Raw genomic sequence first — 22,472 nt, forward strand, 5'->3', positions numbered from 1 at the left:
GATTTCCACACATTACTGGTTATACTTGTCATTTGAGCATTAGGTTTAGACTCGCTGCACATTACAAATACCGTTGTAGGCAAACAACCCTGGTCAAATGGCTTGTTTTATTGATTTTGAATAACTCATCCTCTACTGCATGTGTTTGCCCCCCTGGTCCTGGAAGCTGAGCACAGTCTACCACACCTGCTCCATCTAATTAACTTCTTCAGAAATTTCTGTCTTGTTGGATGAGATGCAACAGTCTCATGTAAGGGGATGGGCAGTGTCTTAGATGCAGATTACAACTAAAGATCTCCAGGAAGAATTTCTGTGACCACCACTGTACAGGGAAAAACCTAAATTTGGCTTTTTTTTTTTTTTTGCAAATTTTTAGTGCAAAATTTCTTGTTACTTGCTGAGTTTAACATACTGGGAACAAAAAGAAACCCATACCATATAAAATGTGTCATAATTTGTGCATATTCCACTTTTTATGTTCTCCCCATTTTAAATTCATCACATAAACAGTAATTGTGCATTGAAATGAATAAACGTGCTCTCTGTAGAGGATGTATTATCTTTCTTAGAAAAATAACAAAGTAAGTTGACCATGAGTGCCCAAACTTTTGCATACAACTGTATACTGTCACTGTCATAACAAAACCTCATGTTAATCTTGTTTGTGTTGAAAACCATCTAAAAATGAACAAAATGAGGATATGAGGATCTGATATAACAATATGATAATACTAAAACAGCAATTCAGCAGGAAAAACAGCCATGTTTACAGTTATTGATTTCTGCTCCAAATCCACCCCTCCAGCAATGCTGAAGCCCAATCCAGAGCCTTCTTCTTTCACCAGGACCACAAAGTGAACATCCTCTTTAACCTTAAAATAGAAAGAAAAAAAGAGACATGTTAACTTTCTCTAGCAAAAGCCTCAATGACACATCTCTCCTATTTATTTCAATGCATGCTGCCCTGAGAGGAAAACAAAATAAGCATTTAAACTGTAAAATGTTTGATTATCTTGTAGTACTGGGAGTTAGTGTTAAAAAAATGGCATGTAAACATACAGAATGGCAAAAAAATAAGCCAGTTGTATAAATTACATGAACAAGGTGATGTCTGTATCTTAAATGCTCTTGTTCTGCCTAAAAACACATCTTCCCTGCATTGTAGAGGGAAGCAGCAGTTGTCAAATAGGCTGCGTGTGATCATGCCACTCTTGAGATCAAAGTACTGGCTTTCCCCAAGGGAGCTTTTGATCATGTTGACAGTAAAAGTATAATTTAAGATGAAAAGATATGTAGTGAAGTACTGTACTTTTTTCTGAGCCCTTGGTAGGCCTGCCTGAACAGCAGTCTATTGTGTCTTGGTTTACGTCTCACACACAGCATTACCTCTGAAACACCGTTAAACTCCTCCATCAGTGTCATCACGTCCACTTTAGCCACTGCAGAATTTAGGACGTTCTGTACCCTTTTCTGTTCCGATGGAGAAGATAAGTCTTTCAGACTGTGAAGAAACAGACATAACGTACGAGTCAGTCAAAATGCTGCTTACTACCGTCCTCATAAAACGAAGGACTGCAGAATGAAAGATGAAAAACCTCAGTACTGGAGTATAAAATCAAGTACCAAACTCACATACCCACAAATCTTTCATTTCTTTAGAAAAATATGCTAAAAAGCTACTTTGATGAGTCATCCAAATGAGGTCACATTAATTAGATGATAGCTGTAGTGTATGTGGGTCTTCCAACGCAGGGGTTCCCAAACTACTTCATGTCTGGACCCACAGATACAATTTGTGTACGCAAAAATTTGAACACCCCTGGTCAAATGGCATTATTGAATTTTTTAGTAAAAATAAGTTAACACATCTTCTACAAGAAACAAACTTCAATATGGCAATTTTCTGCAAATGTTAGTGCACGATTTCTGTTTTTTTACTGACTTTTTTTGCTAAAACTGAAGTAGCTGTGTGTGTGTGTGTGTGTGTGTGTGTGTGTGTGTGTGTGTGTGCTTGCGTGCTTGCACTGGTGCGAGTTACCTTGTAAACCCTGAAATTATAATTAAACAGTCAGAGGCCTCGAGTCTGACTTTGTTTTTTCAGATCACCACACATTTTTCAGACTATGTCATGCGTCTTTTTGTATTAATGTCACATGTACAGGCTCATAAAGATCTGGCTTGATGTTTAGGTCTCAAAGGCAAAATCAGTATTATAGTGAGGATGATATGAGCATGAAGACGTATCTTTCCTAAAGGTTTAAGTTCTCTATGAGTATGCGCTCACGATTGTGAGCGAATCTGATTAGATTCCAAACCACAAGTGAAATTATAAAATGTTTTTTTTGTACACTGTGTGCAATTACACTTTTCCATCAGAGACGTATGCAAACTCCCAAAACTTATGAGCTCAGCGTTATGATAAAAGAATAAAATAGAACATGCAACGTGCCATAACTTTCGCACAGGCCACACATTTTATTTTTTTCCCAATGAGTTCAATTCAGCAAAAAAAATCTCTGGAGAACTATTCCATACTTCGGAAGATTGATGAATAGAACAATAATTAAATAATGACAAAATGATTTATCTTATAATCAACTGTAATCTGTTTACCTCCTCTCTTCAGTATGAACACAGAAACTCCCCAAGACAGTGATCTCCAGTCCTGGTCCTGGAGAGCTACCTTCCTGCAGAGTTTAGATCCAATGTGTATCCAATAAGTTGCCCCGCCCCTTACTTAACTCTAATACAACCGTTCTAGCCAATCAGGGATTTGAGGAGAGGTTGATTAGCTCAGGTGTGGAAACTGTGGCTGGACATAGGCTCTGGAGGTAGACAGATCTCTAGGACCAAGGTTGGAGACCATTGCCCTAAGAGCAAGAGTAAGAAACCTTGAGAGGTACGAAGACTCGAAAACCTCTTCTGGTCAACACTGGATATCAAATCAATAATACAAAAGCAATATGAATAAAGAATATTTTTTTCTTTTTTCTAACTGATAATTACTATTGGAAAAATATAAACAGTGAAATTCAGAGTTAAATCTGTGGACCCCATTAACTACTTGGTGGTGGAACTGGTCCACAGGACAGCTGAGCAGAGGTTCCCGATCAAGGCAGATCTTGTGACAGCATCAGACCAGAAAGAATGGGCAGAAGCAACTAGACAGCAAATCAGCAAAGAGTGACAAACTGGAGTCCATGTTTCTAGTTTCAGTGAGCTGACTGTGTCATTTGGTCATCATTCACTCGGACAGACAATATGAAAAGTATTGACTGCTGCAGTGACGGTTGTGTACGGAATGGTCACCACTTATGATCTACCGTGTGTGTCGTCAGCTCTGCTGTCATGGTAAACAAATATACATTGATCCAGCTTCCTCACGACCCACTCATCACTCAGCCAATACACATTTCCACCGGAGAGGTCTCCAAACCCCCAGAACATCCATAGCACAGAACTTCTGCACAAAACACATTTTATGTTGTGTTTTTTCCCCCGATGTGTTAACCACTGTACATGTTTACCTCCATTCAAATTACAGGTTTTAGCGATTTTCTAATTGAAAATAAATTAACACATGGTCTACAGTCAACAAATTTGAATGTGGGATTTACTGCAAATTTAAGTTCACAATTTCTATTTATTTGCTGAGTTTAACGCAAAAAAATAGAAAATGTGCTATAACATAACATATATTATGTTTAATTAAAATAACCAGGTAAATAAATGCACTGAACTAACTGCACCTCACCTGACACACCAGCTTGACAGTGTTGGTTGCTCTTGACAGAGGTCTCCATTGCCAACTGAGCCAGGAGTTCCAGGATCCACCATGCTCACCCTGGTCACCACAGTACACTGAAGGTCCGATGGTGGATCTGCAGGCTTTATAGGCTGGATTTCCAGCTCTGTCTTGAATGTGACATTGCCAGGGTCACGTGAGAAATCCTCAGGGCATAACTTGTCAAGCTCAGGCATACTAAGTGCCCTTAGTTCCCTTAGTCTTGACCGTGATAATCCGCCATGTGAGCGGGCATTCCGGGAGCGCAGCACTGGTGGAGTGTATGGGACTAGACTGGCTTGAGGCACAGCTTCTTCAGCTATCCTCTCTTCTGCAAGTGGCACGGCTGAAGATGTTGACTCAAAGTTGCTCAGAACCCCATTAGTAGTGAGATTCTGTGGCTGTCTAGACGAAGAAGGTCCCAAATTCAAATTGTCTACACAAGAGCTGAGGCTCCTTTTCAGCGAGCGGTTGTCATTGGACTGAGAGCCCATATAACCAGACAATCTCCTGTTGAGGGGTGCCTTATAGCTAATACCGTAAGACTGGATGTCTATATTCCTTACAACTGGACGATCAAAGCTGGCCAAGTTCTCAAAGGACTTTATTCTTTGCCTGACAGAAAAGGGATTGGGGTCAAGAGCTCCTCTATTAGTATCTGTGGAGTAGCTCCTTCGGCCTAGTCCAGGATAGAGCTTAGATTTTCCCGATTTAAGGCCAGAAGACATTTCTACAATGGATGTGTTCCTGAGGCCACTATCTACCTTGCTCATGTTGTTAGCTACTTTATCAGAAGATTCAGCAGGACTTCCAATGCAATTGTTTTGGTCTGGTCTTGATACAGAAGGCTCTGATGACATATGAGATCCAAAAGAAAGTTTTGATGTTAACTCCTCACACAATGTGTTATCATTAAGAACAGGAGGGGTTCCCTGCACTTGGTTTGAATGACTAGTGTTTGAAATTTCTTTGCGTGCCAGAACTGGTGTGGACGAAGTAGAGGACGGGGAGGAAGATGACGAGAGCCGCACCTCAATGAAGGTTCTTTGTGTAGTTGTGGCATTTAGGCATTTAGATACAATTTCATTTTGAATTAAGCAAGAATTTTCTTTCTCAGTTTCAGAAACAAGTTCTTCATGGATATTGTCATTTGTCTTCAAGGCACGAACACTTGAAACACTCCTCTCTTGGCTTGTTTTAATGGATGAGGCACTGCTCTTCTCCAGGGGTCTTGTCATTTTTGGACTGTTTGTAGGGGTAATTCTTTTGACTGCTAGTTTAGGGGACTGAATGGGGGAGGAATGAGCTTTTTTTGGCAAAGGACTTTCAGCCCTGGCCGGCCTACAGATTGGCTGCTCCTGTACTTTGCATTTACTCTTAATACTTAAACCTTTAAGCTTGGCAGATGTGCTCAATTTCTTCTCTTCTTGTTTGAGCCTGCTATTTAATAGAGGTGAGACAGGGTTATCACTCAAGGACTTGTGTCCCAAAGGTCGAAGAGAGTTAGTGGTGGATTTAGTTTGAGACTGGGTAAGAAGAGATTTGGAGTCAGAGCTAGAATAAGTTTTCTCTTTCTCTTTTGTAGTCGCTGTAGTGGATGTTCTCCCGCTGGATTTGCCATTGGAATAATCTGAAGCCTTGGGCTCTGGTACAGTTTGAGTGAGTGGCATTTGCACAGGGTTGGGTTTACCTGTGGTCAGTAATGAATTTGACTGCATCTTAGATGTCCTTTCTTGACTCCGTGGGGTGACATGGCGGTTATTTAACGCTGCAGGGAGACTGCTGACACTTGATGGTGTCTGGCTGGTTGTGACAGGTGTCAACATCTTTTCACATTTCTCATCAGCTTTACAATCTGATGGCTCTGGGCTTGACAAAGTCCCACAGATTGCCTCGTCCTTTTCAGGAACTAGCTTAGTATCCTCGTTCAGAGCTAATGCTGAACCTGACGACTGGGGACAGTGTGGACCCTGAAGCAAAGTCAGGGAAACAGAATCATTTACTGGCTTTAAGTCCATGTCCTGTAAAGATGGACAATAGTTTTTTTGAAGAACATCTTCATCAGTCTGAATCACTTCATCAGTGTGGCTGCTTGAGATATCCTCTTTAGGAGACCCAGGACTGTCTTTTCCTAGATTTGACTCAACCGGACTATAACACAGCTCAATCTCCTCATCAGAGTCAGTGTCTTGAGGGTCTTGACCGTGATCTTTTGGTTTTTCAGTTTTCACAGCACCATCTGTGGCCGAGTCACTTTCAGAGTCACTATCATCCAACATATTGTACATACTTGCTTTCTCTGCACAACCTTTCACGGAAAGGGCTGTGGCATCATTTGAGAGTTGACTGTAGTTCCTGGAGTAACTGTTCAGAAATGTCTTCCCTACTGGCAAAAGACAACCTTTGTTTTCCGAATCTAAGACAGAGAAATCTAAAAGTTTTGGTCGTAGTGGAATGGTAGTCATACCCTCATTCTTAAGGTCGCTGCTTTCTATTGGACATGCAGTTGTCTCAATGACTTCAGGAACAGTCTGCGTTTCTGAGTTCACATTATTTTCAAATGAGTTCAGCTCGGTTATAACGTCATCAATATTAGTGACAGGCACCTCGTTTGCAGTGGTCGCAACCACCTTTTTTGAATCTGTTTCTGGAGAAGAACTTTCTACGTTTGCAGCCGCTGTTTTGTCCATGCTGGTTTTCTCCTCCAGGGCAGATCTACATACCTCCATCTTACTAGACTGTTCACAGCCTGATGAGATCATTAAACTAGAGAGTCGATCTACAGCTGCAGAAAAGAAAAGTATGAAAGTATTAGAGAACATTATTTTATACAAGCCTTTAGGGATCATCATAAAACAATAACAGTCTGGATTATACACTGTATTGTGCAAAAGTCAGAAAGCCTCTTTCTGATCTTTCATCATCAGAAAAAAAACATGTCGCAAACACGTTCAACATAGCCAGTGCATTGTTCTGAGAACACCAGCAGCTTCTTTGTTTGATTTGTAATCCTTCTGCTTTTTTATCTATTTCCTTTTCTCAGTAACAGCTTTTTGACAGCTACACCACCTTTTGGATGGACAGAAACAGCTGTGGACTTTTTCAATTCTGACAAAGAGTGAAGACTGACTTATTCAGAGATGAAAGCTTTAACTACTGTCCATCTGATGGTGAGTTTTGCTGGTCTTGAACAGTTCCTAGGAGTCAGGAGTATTTTCTCCAGTATTGTTGACGCCTGTTTTTTCCACTTATATTTCTTTGACTTTTGCCTTAGGTTCGGTTGGATTATCTTACCTCTAATTTCCTCAGGAAGATCTCCTGCACCTTTGCACAGTAATGTATATAAAACTTTTACTATAATGAAAAAGAATGTCTCACTGTTTTGTATTCTCTCTTAAATTATTCATCTCTCCTCAACTCACCATTTAATTCAGTCTGACACACTGCCTGTATAATGAATTAACATTCCTTTGGGGGAAAACACTGATCTTTCCTTTTTTCTTTTTCACATTTTCCAGAAAATACCTTCAGACCTCATATATCAAATTACACATTCCATAGAGTTGACCCTAATCCAGAGCTCCTGCAATCTATACCACAGCGTGACACACACAGCTGTACCTGCTGCTCACTTCTCAAAAGATTCTATTGTTCATATGCTGTAACTTCACTGAGACAATAGTAGTCCCAACTCCCACAATCTTCAGTTATATTTCCAAGGTCCGCAACATCATGACATAGCCAGTATACCCAAAGTAATGCATGCATTGCTTTATATAATGTCAACTTTTCATTCCTGCTAGAAAAACAGAGGGGCTACAACTATTGGGATGTTCTCCAGGGTCATTTCCAGAAGTTACATCATAAAGCATCTATGTATACAGAGTAGGGCTCTATGCAGTATGTTGAATGAAAAATATATCATAGTGGATAATCACCCACAAAAATATAAGTGATTTTATATGATTATGCCTTCCGCCCGAAGACTGCTGGGATAGGCTCCAGCAACCAGCATTGCTTCATAATGAACAGGTTGGCTATTTTTGCTATTAGTTTTAAATCTGCTGTAAAATTGTTTAAAGAAGACCAGAAAAGTTTTTTCCACCTTAAGTGGTTAGGTGAGGGAATTGAGTAAGATTCATGGTTGCTTGCACTTTACTTACAAGCTTCTGATGTGTCACACCTAGTAAGACATGCAGAATGCCAAGTGGTGCTTGAGTAAATATCACTCATACTCAATTCTATTAGATGATTCATCAAACTTGTCATGCCTCCATAGTGTACAACCTGTTACTGTAAATTCTGCAGAGAGCATTTTTCTTATTGCCTAATAATTTACTGCTTCCATGCACATGATTTAACATAGTGCATGTGGTTTCGCTCTAAGGCCAAGTGACGTAGATGCCTGGCATTAATTTATGATGCATGCACCTCAACCAGCTAAAATGCATTTATTTTTAACGTTTTTACATTTAGTAACAATCACTGTTCTATTTAACAGCCTTAGTTTAGGCTCAATCTCTTGTGGCTTAGAAAAGAATGCAGCATCCTAGTCCTAAATAGAGAAACAAATCCAAATCCAACAAATGAACAATTCTGACAACATTTATATACTGTAATGGCAAGAATGCTATTCTAACTACTGTTTCCATTGTAACATGCATTAGGATGTATGCATGAACTACTAAAGCATATGATGGACAATGTATGTATAAAAGTATACATACAAAAAGGGGGTAGTACTACAGACAGGGACAGTCAGACAAATTGCAAAACAGCATTCTACTGCGGCTATTTTGTTAAAAAGAAAAATACAGTGTGAGTTAAAGGGTTTAAGGTTTGAATGTCATATCAGTAACATGGACAGTTCCTACGACATGCTTTTAAAAAAAAAAACACTATCAACTACATACTATGCCAAAGGTAGGCATAGCACTACTGAACCAAACTACTGCACTACTACGAATCTATGATCACTATGGTAGTAAATTAATCAATAGTCACCATGGATACAAAGCCAGCTGTTTGCAGTTCCCTTTGTGATGGAGAGGGGTACTGCCAACAAGGGAAAGCCTGTTGTGCTCCTACATCTTTAAGGCAGCAAGGGGAAAGACAGACTGTTGTCTTTATTAGAATTTACAGTTACAAAGACTGCAGGCCATTGGCATCTACTGTGAGTATGACTTAACAGTCCCATGTTAAATGACCATGTTAGTTTTTTGAGTTTAGAGAGCCAGTGGAGCACCACAGTCTCTTAAGAGGGTGGAGAAAGCAACCATCTATAGCAGCTTGAGACATAACACATAATACATAACACTAATTCTGACTGCTACTCATTAATACACTTGGTATGTGTACTTGATCAAGAATTACTTTTCAAACTGAGCCGGAGCTGAATTTAAATTAGGCTAGTTCTGCAGTTAGTATGGCATAAGTCAAAAGGTGAATTTAAAAAAGGCATATGGAAAAGGGAAAAGTCCATCACTGTTAATTAATAAAAGAACAGTCACCCAAGTTTAGGTGACAAAAGCATTGTGAGCAGCTGCTCACCTGAGACAGGCTTCTTAATCTCTAATGTTAGACTGACGGGCAGGTTATGCATGAGGTCACAGATCTCCTGATAGGACGAGGTGCACACTGGGGTGTCACCAATGGCTACGATTTCATCTCCCACACTCATTCTCCCTCTGGCTTCCTAATGGAAAGAAACAAGATTGTAGTTCAGCTGTCATTAAAAAGCACTGTTAATAGGAAACAAACTAAAGATGCTCTGTTATTTACTTAGTCATGAAATTTGTAGCACTCTTTTATGTTTCTGATACAGGTTTATTAGATTTCAAATGAGAAAAGAGATTGTCTCCGTAGTATTTGTACTCCGACTTGTCTCAATCATGGCCAACGGTCTTGTAAGTAAAATAAGAGAGTATTTTTGTATTTTTACAAGTAATGGAAGATGGTAAACACTAAGACTTGGTCTCAAAGAGGATTTTTAGCCTTGACCTAGTCTTGTTCTCTTTTGGTTTCTCTTTCGCTTTAGACTCCGTCTTGACTAAATCTCAACTTGTCGTGGTTTTGGACTTATCTTGGGTTTAACAAAGGTGGGCTTGACTACATCCCAAGTGTTAAGCTGGGGAAAAGTCTTGAGTATTTGTGACAGTTTGAACATCCCTGGTCAAATCACATGTTTTGTTGATTTTCAAAATGAATGTCATATGTCATTTAACCAGGGCACGAAAACGTTCATGCATTCTCTGGCCACTTGACTAGGTGTACCTACCTTATATCTACACTCATCATCAGTCTAATTAGGTCCACTTACTGTATGGGGCATTTTTAGTTCAACAATTACAACAATTACAGTCCATCTGTTTCTCTGTTCCACCTTTTCTCTGTTCATTAGCGGTCAGGACCACCACTTAGCAGGTGTAATTTGGGTGGTGGACCACTGCTGGACTAAGAATAGAGCGAAAACCAAAGATATCCTGTCAGCTGACCACTCAAACTGAGTATGAACAGATGAGTTATCATCTCTAACTTTACATCTACAAGGTGGACTAGTAATGTAGGCATGGACAGTAATGCTGTGTTTACACGTTGGTGGTAGACATACCATAGGAAACCAGATATTCCATTGTTTTTAACAGAGCAGCAGAGGAAACACTTGTCACCCAGCAGCAACACCCACTAACATGCCACTATTCTGTCAGAGTCACTGCAGTGTTGAGTGTGATCCACCACCCAAATAATGCCTGCTCTGTGGTGTTCCTGAGGGAGGAAAAGTGGCTCAAAAGTGCTTTGGAAAAAAGTCACATTTTTGTGTCTGCATATGTTGGAAGTAAATCCGAACTGTGTGATCAAGTAAAGAAATTGTATTTATTGAATTTGAATTGTCAAGGTGAAATAGCACGTGAAGCTACTTCTCCTTCAGTGACCATGCTTACCCTCTCAGCAGCACCTCCAGGTCTCAGTCCTGTGATCAGGACTTTCAGAGGCGACGACTTAATCTCCAGGTCCAGTCCGAAAGACTCTTCCTCACTGCGCTTTAGAACAACAGTTTCAATAGTGCAGATCCCTGCCAGCTCACTGGGCTCTCCCCTCCTGCAGTGGTGCTGGGGTCTGCTGGCGGTCCGTGAGCTGCATTGTGCAGCCTGAGCAGGGGAGGCCGTTGCCGTAATGGTCTCCTCACCTTTGGTCTTCTGCGGCATGTTGGGGCACTCGATGCTCATCATGCTCTTGACACGGGTCACAGCTTTGTGCTCCAGTTTAGGTGAGCGCTTGGACTCCTGCCCTTCGCGGTACGGCTCCTTCTTCACACCCAGGTTGGCTCCACCTCCTCCAGCGCTCTGCTCGAAACAGCGAATGGGCATGAATGGTGACTCAGCACCAGATGGACCACCAGCACCTTCTTCTGACTCCAGTGAGCTGCCATAGGGCGGAGTGGCTGGTTCACTGTGCCTGTGACCCTCACTGCTGTCCTGACTCTCATCGTCCACTTCCACTGATGAGGTGGCCATGACTATGCCGGAGTCGTCCTCCTGGTGGTGGTGGTGATGGCAGTTGCCATCTGGTACGCTGCGGTGCAGCCGCCGGAAGGGTCCCGCATCCTCATCTGGACCCAGTTCCTCGTCACTGGGTTCATCTTCATAGCATATGACCCTACGCTGCCGGAGGAGGGGGCTGCGGACAGAGCTGGGGCTGCTGCCCACACTGGCTTGCCGGGTCAGGTCTGATGTGGCTCGGTTAACAGTACCAGAAGATTTACAGACATCTCCAAATGAAGGGTTACCATCAGCATCTTTATAGGCTGTAGGAATAAGGAGACAGTAAAGACTTTGAGAGCTTTGAAGCTTCTTTCCAGTGAAACATAATGTTTCTAAGCTCACTACTGAGCTCTGAATTCTTCTTTTACACTATGTATTTTCATAGAAATCCTGACTCATGCTTTTCATAGTTTGCAAGGAGTGTCTTATTTTAACATGCAGAAGCATCCATTAATCTATTCTAAAAGGTTCCCAATCGTGGTCCTGATTGTGCTTGGCACATTTAAATGCCCCACAAATTCACCATTTTCAACTCAGGAAGGGTTTGTTAATTAGCTTATTAGCTGGATCAAGTGTACAGAGAAAACAGTAAAAATATACAGTATATTGATACTCCAGGATCAGGGTTGGGAACCACTGATCTCTTCTCTCTTCTTTAATAGGATCACTACAACTTTGTGTGACAGAGATACACACAACACTCATGTACATACACACTCTACACTGTTGTAAATACCACACACAATTAGCTTACATTCTGGATACACAGTGGGGTCCAGAAGTCCACTAATGAAATTGTATAAATTTTTTTTATACAGTTACATTAGAGATTTTTCTTCTTCATTTTGTTAAACATTTTATAAAATAACCTGAAGAACTTCATTAACATTTATCAATGGTTATATGGTTAAAGTGCCAAAATACTTGGCGAGAACACTGTGTATTTTGTGGCTGTGTTTATTTCTAATTATTCATTTTTATGTTTTGTTAATTTTTTTTTGACAAATTCCTCCTACTTAAAATAGTGATTCTGATTACCATGGGAATGAGGTGCTGTTGGTTCGTCCAGTGAGGTATTACAGCTCCTGCTGTTGTGAAGCATGTCATCGTCACTGGAGCCCATTGCCATGGTTTCTGAGAGAGAAGACTGGCTGGGAACGTCATGGGAGAAATACTGAGATAGCTCAGCCTCAGAACTTAGTGAACCTTGCTGCAGGGAGAAAGGAGGCAAATTAAAGGCTATAATGGTCATAATGCCTGAAGTGGAGACATAAGTGGTCACTGAGGCATTGGCAATTATTAACGCTTAGAAATCTAGAGTAATTATTGTGGAGTTATTATGGTCATTTCTAGATTTATTATTTTAAATCAAACCCATTTGACTAAGACAGTTATTAAAATATAATCAAAGGCTATAATCAATTACATTTACATTTCCTTTCAATAGTTCTGACATTTTTTGCTTTGATTTAAAGAAATGACTGATTTTTAAGAGAAAATTTTGATTTAAACTAGCCTTAGTGGCTTTGTTTACTATATTGGTGTATGAGCTCTTTGGTTACCCGACTAGCTGGCTCTAAGAACCTCTTCATGGTCCAGCTGAGCGCCTCTCCCTGCCTGGCCTTCACAGTGGGTGAAGGGCTCTTGGACGGCAGGCCTGGACAGAAAAAGCACACAATGAGCTCCAATTCAGCCATGTGATTTGCAGTTACGGTTGGCTGTAATTTAGAAAAAGAATGTGAACCAAAAAAAAAAAAAGTAACAAAGTATCAAATTTTCTCAAAACCGCACTGGGCATGGGCTCATTTTAGAGTTTGTAGTGGAATTCCACTATTTACCTAGCAGTGCAGTTCCTTGAGGTTCAGGAATGATGGAATCAGATGCACCTTACCCAGTGTGTGAGAGGAATGGCTGTCCCTGCCTACACTGTCTCTGTGGGTAGAGCGAGTGATCACCTCGTCCATCTCCTGCTCCGATACCTGACAAATACAGTTTAGTTCAGTTTTAGCTCATCACATTTCATTCGTCAGGGATCATGTACAAAAACAAGTAAGAAAAACTCTACTGAAATTAGCTACCCAAAAAGGCAACATTTGGCAAGGATGAAAGAAACAGAATGCAAGGGGGAAAATGTAGACTTTTATGGTGAGGATTTGAGAGTAAGCCACTTTAAACAGTTTAATTTGCTTACTGCAGCATACTTTGTTTAAAACACCTCCTTAAAAAAGAACAGCTTGCTGAAGACTGCTGCCACCAGGTGGCACTACACCAACCCTGCTCCTGGGGATGTACCTTCCTGCAGACTTCAGCTAAAACTCTAATAGACCCCAACTGATTCACCTAAGTTTTGCCTTCAGGTAATTGCTTGAATAGCTGAAACAAGTGTGTTAGGTTTTGGTCGGAGGTGAAACCTGCATGAAGATAGATGAGGGCTGGTGTCCGCTGCAATATATAATGTAAGGCTGTCGCAATTTATCGATTCTTTCTTTCCTTAAGTTGTGGCGTCTTCATAAATGTATGCTACCACATCAAAACTGAACACATCTGAAGAAATATGACAATTTCAGTCCTGCTCTGTTTTAAATCTATAAAATTACCATTTCCATATAAACACTGCAACTTTTACAATTAAGCTAACAAAGCAGTAAGAATGACAGCTTGAAAGGATGAAAGTTTGTCTGCTGTACCATTTTCCTGTGGCAGATTTTCCACTTTTTTCACATTTGTTTTTTGCCTGATTTAACTCTGGTAACTATTGATTGTTTGTATAATTGTATAAAATGTTTGTTTATAGACTTCTCTGCTTCCCAACCAGAGGCCATCTCTGAACTAGGCAAAGGTGGCCCTTGGCCCAAAATATATATACATTTACAAATAGCTGTTATTTGCAATTGTAGTGATTATTTTCATTAATTGCAATACAGCCCCACCTCTCTGTCATGCTTATAATGGAGTATTCTATTCTGTTACATCATACTTGAATAACGAAGTAATAAAGTTATCCATATGCAGCAAAGACACCCAAAAAGAGGAGGAAAGGTTGGTGTAGTGGCTTCCACCTCTACCTTCTACGCTGTACACTAGGGTTCAATCCCCCACCTGAGTCAGCACCCTACTCTGCACCAATAAGAGTCCTTGGGCAAGACTCCTAACACCACCTTCGCCTACCTGTGTAAAATGATCAAACTGTAAGTCACTCTGCATAAGAGCGTCAGCCAAATTCCGTGAATGTAAAAATGTAAGGAAAGCAAAAAGTTTGCTGCTACACTGCCAAAGCTAACATTGCTTGTTTCAGTCATAACAGAGCACTACACATGTTCAGCAGACTGTACAAAAGGCTAGCATTAATGTTAGTGTAGAGAGCTACACTTTACTCAAAATTTACTCAAAAAGTAATTTATAACAAATTAACATTCCTTTTCTCAAACTGTTACTTACTATTTCCTGGAAAAAGTCTCTACTCATTACTTGTTATTTTGCACTACAATTATCTCACTATACTGGCAGATAATTTTGCTTTAGGCAAATTTCTTTAAAAAAAAAGCCAACTTCTCTGCTGATATAGTGAGATAATTTCACTTAATGTAATAACTTGAGTAAAAAATGTCTTAAAATATTGGATATATCTACTAGATTTCAGATCATTTCACTTGCAATATAATTGCATTGTAAAAGCTTGCACAACTCAGGAGTCCAGAGTCTCAGCTAACTAAAAAATGTGCATCCAAGGGGCACCATTCCTGTCTTTTGCCTGAAGCCCCAGAATCACAAATCCACCCGTTCCCAAAACTGATGGTTATTGCAATACATTCCTGACTGGCAGTGCAATTTGCTTCTCATTGACATAGAGTTTAAAAATTTGAAAATGATTATTTCTAATAGCTCTAGCCCTGAAAGAGTCTTTAAGTCTCTAAGTCTTGAAGTCTTTAAAACCTGACACTAATCACTAAACTTCAGACAGGAACTTCTGACATGTGATCTGGGTACATGCTTCTGTCAAGCTACCATCTTACATAACTGGAAGAGATATACTGTCAGATAATATGGCACCTCCTAACTTTAACAGCGCTGCCGCAAGCTAACAAGTGTCATATATAATGGAGACTGAAAGGTTTCTTTGTCTACCTTGAGGGAAATACGTATCCCTATATTCCCACTGTGATGCTAAGCCTTCACATCCTGTCTGTGGTAAGGTGGCGTCCAATTTCAAAGAAACAGTGAGGTTGGAGAAAGAAACAATTGTCTCAAGTGATTTTGTGTGAAAAGTGCAAGTACACATGACGTACTGACTTAAACAATCTGTCCATAATGTTAGTTAAGATCAATTTTTTTTGGTTTCCTGGGCTGAAGAAATACAAAACATAATTAATTAATTTGCATAATTAAATAGTTAAGATGTAAACAAAGTCATTCAGAGTGGTTTGAATGTGAAATACTCCGTTCTAGAGAAGCTTACTGAGTCAAACATGTTCACAATGGTGGTGATAGGAAGTTTAATGCCTCTAAAAGCTCCTTCACAGAACGTTATTACATATAATGGTTATGAATACACTGTCTGATTGTTTACTATAGTTTTGAGAAGGTTTTTCACAAATGTTTTTTTGTTTTTGCAGTAAGCAGTACTGTCCTTCAAACAGGGCAGAACTGGGTTAAGTGGAAAATTGTTTAAATTACATTTTTTTACCAATACATTCCTTTAAGTACTGACTCATATGTAAAGGTTAAAACACTCCTGCTTAAATGACAGCTTGTTGGTTTCCTAAGTGAAAATAAGTTAACACATCCACTACACTTCTGCTATTTTTTTGCAGTTTCTATTTGAGTTTAACAAATGTAACTTTTATACGTTTTATATATTTATATTTACTTAGTTTAAAAACATAACTTTTGCACAGATCACATTGTTTTTTTTTCCCCCAATATGTGAAATGCCGTAGAACAAATGTTAATTGTGGATTAAAATGTGCAGAAGAGTGTTCTCTGCAGAATATGCGCCTTTTTCACTTTGAAAACCAAGTAACTTGTTTCCAAACTTTTGCACACAACTGTATGCGCAGATAATCATATTGACATGATTGATCTTTACTATAACGATAAAAACAGTCACATCTTCCATCCCAATGCATAATAAAGTACAGCAAAGAAACACTGTATGGTGAAAAAACACACTGTTAACAGATGAATAGAACTCTTCAGTAACAGTTGGAAGAACTATTATATAAAAAATGTTCATGGAACTTTGTCAAAACCAAATCATAAAGGCTACCCACTGACTTCAAGAGATTAATGATCCCAGAGAGCAAGGTTCTTGACCTCTTTCCACCCCTTGTCATATGATAAGTATTAAAGGCAGGGATCACACTGTTAAGCTCACGCTCCATTAACGTTAGCAATCATTAATTAGCGAGGAGTGAAGAGTCAGCATATTCCAACCACAAAAACCTCAAACCCCTCCCACTGCACGCCACCATGGGCCGTTCCTCAACATCGTCATTCATTAGCTGGAGGAAAACCCGAGCTGCCAGCTCACAGGCGAAAGGAATGTTGTTTACTTTTTGGCGGGCTTCAATGATTCATGCTAAGGGATAATTAGAGCGTTAGCAGGTGGATGGGGCCTTTTGATTTTGCCTGCTGCTCATATGGCAGAACGAGGGGGAGGGGTAAAGGGGGCAGGCTGACTGAGGCTGTTGCTGCTCCAGTATTTGGAGATGGCTGGGTGGAACTCTTCAGATTTAAAATGCTCTTTAGCTGCTTATGCTTTCAAAAACATGTCAGTTCAGATGTTAAACACACATGTATGTATTTACAATATTTGAACCCTAAGAAGAAAAAATGACTATAAATATAACTGTGCAAAAGTCAGAAACGACCCTTCATTCATTTAACTTCCAGTCCAAATGCCCTGTGAGTACAAGTCTGGTTTCAGTTTTTTTAAAGAAATCTGCAGGGATTTCATGCAAGATGGTTGCATACAATTCCAAACGCATTTAATGAGGCCTGTGTAGTTCATTGTTCTGAGAACAAATTTGTTTGTTTACATTAACTTGCAAGTTTCTTTTTGTGTATATGTTCTTTTCTCAGTAACAGCTTCTTGACAGCTACGTATCCTTTCAGACTCATTGAGTTGAGTTGTTGAGGAGTCCCATTTTCTCTATATCTTGTAATAATTCTTTGAACTCCAGATTTGTAAGCACCGGTTTTTCCCCCCTTATTTTCCTTTTACTTTTATTTCCTCATGCAAGTCTTTTGCAAGATTTCTCTGAAGCACCTCCTGAAAAATGAATAACTTGTACTTAATGGCTCCCAAAGCTGGTCTCATAACTTCTAACACTTTGGGTAAATCATCTTTCCCAAACTACTGTTAAAAGTACATACTGAAAATCTCTGTAGATTAAAGAGCTGAAAGTGCTGAAACCACAACAAAGGGATAATATATTTACTTAGGTGTGTGTTTTGTCAAACAAAAACCCTGCTTAGGCAGTTTTATGTTGACTTATTAGTAAGTTACTGCAATTTAAAAAAGAAATTTTGCTCATATATATTAAAAGCTTTTATTTCCAAATTGTATGTCTACAATTCCATTTTATCAGCTCCACTTACTATATGGGTGCACTTTGTAGTTCTACAGTTACAGACTGTGGTCCATCTGTTTCTCTGATACTTTGTTAGCCCCCTTTTACCCTGTTCTTCAGTGACCATTCCCATTGACCCTCACAGAGCAGGTACCATTTGGGTGGTGGATCATTCTCAGCACTGCAGTAACATTGGTGTGGTGTGTGTTGCACTGGTATGAGTGGATCAGACACAGCAGTGTTGCTGGAGTTTTTAAACACCTCAGTGTCAATGCTGGACTGAGAATAGTCCACCAACCAAAATATCCAGCCAACAGTATCCTGTGACCACTGATGAAGAACTAGAGGATGACCAACACAAACTGTGCAGCAGCAGATGAGCTATCATCTCTGACTTTACATCTACAATGAGGACCAACAAGGTAGGTGTGTCTAACTGAATGGACAGAAAATGGACATAGTGTTTAAAAACTCCAACAGCACTGCTGGAGAACAGCTTTCACACTTGACCAAATATACCAAACTTACAAAGCAAGCGGTCCTGAGTTCGAAGAAAAGCTCTAGTGTGAAAACACCACAACACACCATATCAGTGATAATGCAGCATTGAGAATGAGCCACCACTCAAATAATACCTGCTCTGTGGTGGTCCTGTGGGTGTTGTGAACAGTGAAGATCAGGGTAAAAGGGGGCTAACAAATTCTGTCAAGAAACAGACAAACTAGAGTCTTTAATTGTACAGTCTTTGATTGTACTGTAATTGAACTACAAAATGCACTTATATGGTAAATAGAGCTGATAAAATGGACAAAGTGTAGAAACAAGGAGGTATACTTAAAGTGGCTGGTCAGAGAATAGACACACACACACACACACACACACACACACACACACACATACACACACATACACACACATACACACACACACACACACACACACACACACACACACACACACACACACACTTATCTGTTTCACATACCTTAGCATTGGGATGTCTGCTTATGATGAGGCTCACTGGACCGGGGCCACATTCACTCAGGATAGCGTAGGCCTCGCTTAGTGCAGCATGCCGTAAGCTTACTGAATCTACCTCCAACACCTGGTCCCCTCGGCTGAACACACACACATAGAAATATTTATTGAGGCCACCCTCACACACAGAGTCTCCCTTGCTGATAAAAAAAAAAGCTCAAGACTCCACAAGTGTGCAAAATGTTTGACATTGATAAACAGTTTTCCAGTATTTTAAAATGTCTCTCAATCTGGTGAGGCAAAAGAAATACAACTGAATGTGTATATTACACTCTTATCTGACAGCTGCAAACACTTTCACTGCAAGATACAACATTCAGAACCCCAAGTCTATCTTCTGCCACAAAGACCCCATTCATGGGCTTTTGGCACCAACTACACATTCTTGGTAAGTGAAAAGCAAGCCTTTGAGATGTTCCATCTTGACATGCAAGGACACACACGCATACACATGCACTGACTTTAACACGTGAAACAAAACACAAACACACCTCAATATGAGAGGGAAACAGCTATATAAATATATACATTTGTTTAATTCTTTTGATTTTTTTTGCACTCAACAATACAGACAAATGTAAACATGGCTAGTAATGTTGCTTTTATTGAAACACACCTGTTTAAAAGAAAAGATAGATATTTACTACTGAGGCAACAGAATAAAAACCCTTAGATGAAACTGAAGATAATGTTCAGGACACACTGGGCCAAAAACAAAAAGAAAAAACAAAACCTTGTAATGAAATTTACTAAAATTAGTAAAGTATGTGGGCTGCAGCATGTGCCATGAAATCCAATGTCCTTGACAACAGAGAAAGGTTGGACATTCCAGACAATGAATTCCATTATTTTTTCAGTTACATTTTGCACTTTGGCACCATCGTTTGTGAATTCTTATTTGAAAAACTGATGGATGATTTTGTCAGTGTACTTGCAGGGACTTACCTGTCTGTTTCTGTTGTTTGCTGTATCCAGCATATTAAATGGGACGTTGTGTTTTTAAGGGGTATCAAACGTGTACTGAAGACACACTCTTGATACTTGGCACAAACAATGGTTACAAATCACTTGCCAACATCCCTCATAGAAACTCTTGTTAAAGTCAAGCGAGACAGTTCCACAGTCAGTAGTTTCACTGTTGGTCCGATGCCACTCAAACTGCCAGCGCATCTGAGCTGAGCAGCACAGAGGAGTAAAGCTTTTTTTTTAATCACTAGTTCTCATTCTTATTAAAATCTATTGTGAATCCTGACTTTTGACACTTTCGTGTAGACATAGATCTTGCTCTGCTAACTTCACTTTTCTTTGCATGTACTTCAGTACGTTTGCCTTCATCAGTTCTGTTGTCCTCTACCTCTATCAGTGGTCAGTTTCTGTTGACTGGATGTTTTTAGGTGGTGGATTCTTCTGAATCAGTTTAACATACACAAAGACTCTTTTAAACCCAGTCTTTGGGCATCATCTTAGAATTGAATACCTGTATTAGTAAAAAAAATACATTTTCAGACATTTTATGACCTTTTTATCTATTTTATAAGACTTTATAAGGATCTGGGAGAACCCTGTCTGTAATCTATAAATCTATAAAATGTTTTGTGTCAAATATTCATGCAGACTTCTGGGTTTGACGATGTAGAGGAAGGATGTGAGTAAGGGACTCTCCTAACTAAATTTAAACACCTTCAGCATCGGACTTTGCATTTAGTTTTGACTTTAAACTTTCATAAGTCACTCGGTACCCTTTTAGAGCTATAATGAGTGTCTCGAAGCAGAAGCAAACAGTAACTCGGTCCAATACTAGCCTCGCAAGCAAGCTAGCGTCAATGGTGGCTACATCTACAAATGATATGAAGGGCCTTTGTAAGCGTCAGTAGATGCACTAAGAGAGACAGTCACCTTCCAGAGCTTTCTCACTTCAGAAGAATCCCTTGCCGGGGAAAACTTTGAACAACTTACTGTTGCAGAATCAGCCATCAAAGTTCTCTCCAACTAAAGATATCCCGGACCCCCAGGGAAGGTTTATTATCATATCTGGCTCCCTGTTCCGAACTCCTGTTGCCCTTGTAAATGTTTATGCACCTAATTGGTATGATGTGGATTTTATCAGTAAGGTTATTTCTTTAGTACCCAATTTAAATACACATCGTATAATTTTTGGTGGCGATCTGAACTGTGTGATGGACCCAGTTTTAGAACGTTCAAACAGTAGGGTCTCATACTGCTCTCATACGGTCTTTAGCAGCTTTCATGTCACACTCTGGCTGTATAGAGCCCTTAACACAGCCTTACTTGCAGATGAAGGTTTTTGCACTTCGATAACCAATACAACTGATAATTTCTTGTCAACCAACTAGTCGGATTTGGTTTCACCATCTACATTGTGCGAGACACTCAAGGTGGTAATTAAGGGAGAAATTATATTATATAATATTTCCCTTAATAGAGCAAGAAGTTTCCAGCAAAAAAAAAAAAAAAATTATTGAATCAGTAAGAGAACTGGACTATTAATATTCTGTGTCTCCCTCACCAGTGTTGTACAAGGAAAGGCTTGGTCTTCAAGCGCAGTATGATTTGTTGTCAACAGAGAAAACAGAACAATGTTTGCTCCGTTTATGTGGTTATATGTATGGGCATGGTGAAAAGGCTGGTAGACTATCTCATCAATTAAAATGCAGGTCAGCTGCTCAGCTCATTCCACAGATTCGCAAGGAGTCTGGTGAACTTACAGTAGATCTGTGTGAAATTAATAACACCTTTAAAAAAATATTACTCCAATTTATATTCCTCTGTATCTCCTAAGGATAACTCAATCATGCTATTTTTTTTCAATAGCTTAAACATTCCTTGTATTAGTCCCGAAGTAAAGGAAACTTTGGATCAATCTTTGGAGCTTAAGGACGTCTTGGAATCAATAACAGCAATGCAGAGTGGTAAAGCACCTGGACCAGATGGATGCCCAATTGAATTCTACAAAAGATTTTCAGCTAAATTGGCCCCACTACTTCTAGAAATGTTTGAACATTCCCAAAATCAAGGTATTTTGTCACAAACCCTTACTGAAGCATCCATCACTCTCTTTTTGAAACCTGATAAGGACCCGTTAATAAGATGAGAGTGCAGCTCATACAGACCAATATCACTCTTAAATGCGGATGTTAAAATCCTAGCTAAAGTTCTCGCTAGAACCAGACCAGACTGGATTTATTAAAAATCGCCATTCCTTTAACATCCGTAGACTGTTGGGAGTTATCCATTCTCCCGCATCTTTGGAAACCCCTGAAATAATAGTTTCTTTAGATGCAGAGAAGGCCTTTGATAGAGTTGAATGGAAAAATCTATTTACTGTGCTGGAAAAGTTAAACTTTGACCCAAAACTGATCTCATGGATCCGTTTAATATACACATCACCAAAAGCAGCAGTTGTCACAAATAAATTACACTCACATTTTTTTCCACTTAGACAGGGTATGAGACCAGGGTGCCCTGTTAGTCCCCTTCTTTTCTCTTTAGCCATCAAACCCCTGTCTATCATGCTAA

General features: G+C 39.7%; 1 protein-coding gene across 4 annotated transcripts in view; it reads right to left on the bottom strand.

Annotated features, from left to right (window-relative positions):
- pdzd2 (PDZ domain containing 2) overlaps nucleotides 1-22,472 on the bottom strand; it is a 114,905-nt gene that overhangs the window by 2,902 nt on the left and 89,531 nt on the right. For all 4 annotated transcript variants that reach the window (XM_037531736.1, XM_017716064.2, XM_017716065.2 and 1 more), the window contains 9 exons: nucleotides 18,883-19,015; nucleotides 13,217-13,304; nucleotides 12,888-12,982; nucleotides 12,364-12,535; nucleotides 10,726-11,588; nucleotides 9,335-9,479; nucleotides 3,755-6,569; nucleotides 1,387-1,501; nucleotides 771-872 (listed from right to left, as the gene is read on the bottom strand). In XM_037531736.1, the coding sequence (XP_037387633.1) occupies nucleotides 771-872; nucleotides 1,387-1,501; nucleotides 3,755-6,569; nucleotides 9,335-9,479; nucleotides 10,726-11,588; nucleotides 12,364-12,535; nucleotides 12,888-12,982; nucleotides 13,217-13,304; nucleotides 18,883-19,015 (4,528 nt within the window). The remainder of the gene's footprint in view (nucleotides 1-770; nucleotides 873-1,386; nucleotides 1,502-3,754; nucleotides 6,570-9,334; nucleotides 9,480-10,725; nucleotides 11,589-12,363; nucleotides 12,536-12,887; nucleotides 12,983-13,216; nucleotides 13,305-18,882; nucleotides 19,016-22,472) is intronic.

The sequence above is a fragment of the Pygocentrus nattereri genome, chromosome 20 (genome assembly GCF_015220715.1).
Source record: "Pygocentrus nattereri isolate fPygNat1 chromosome 20, fPygNat1.pri, whole genome shotgun sequence".
Classification (NCBI taxonomy): Eukaryota; Metazoa; Chordata; class Actinopteri; order Characiformes; family Serrasalmidae; genus Pygocentrus; species Pygocentrus nattereri.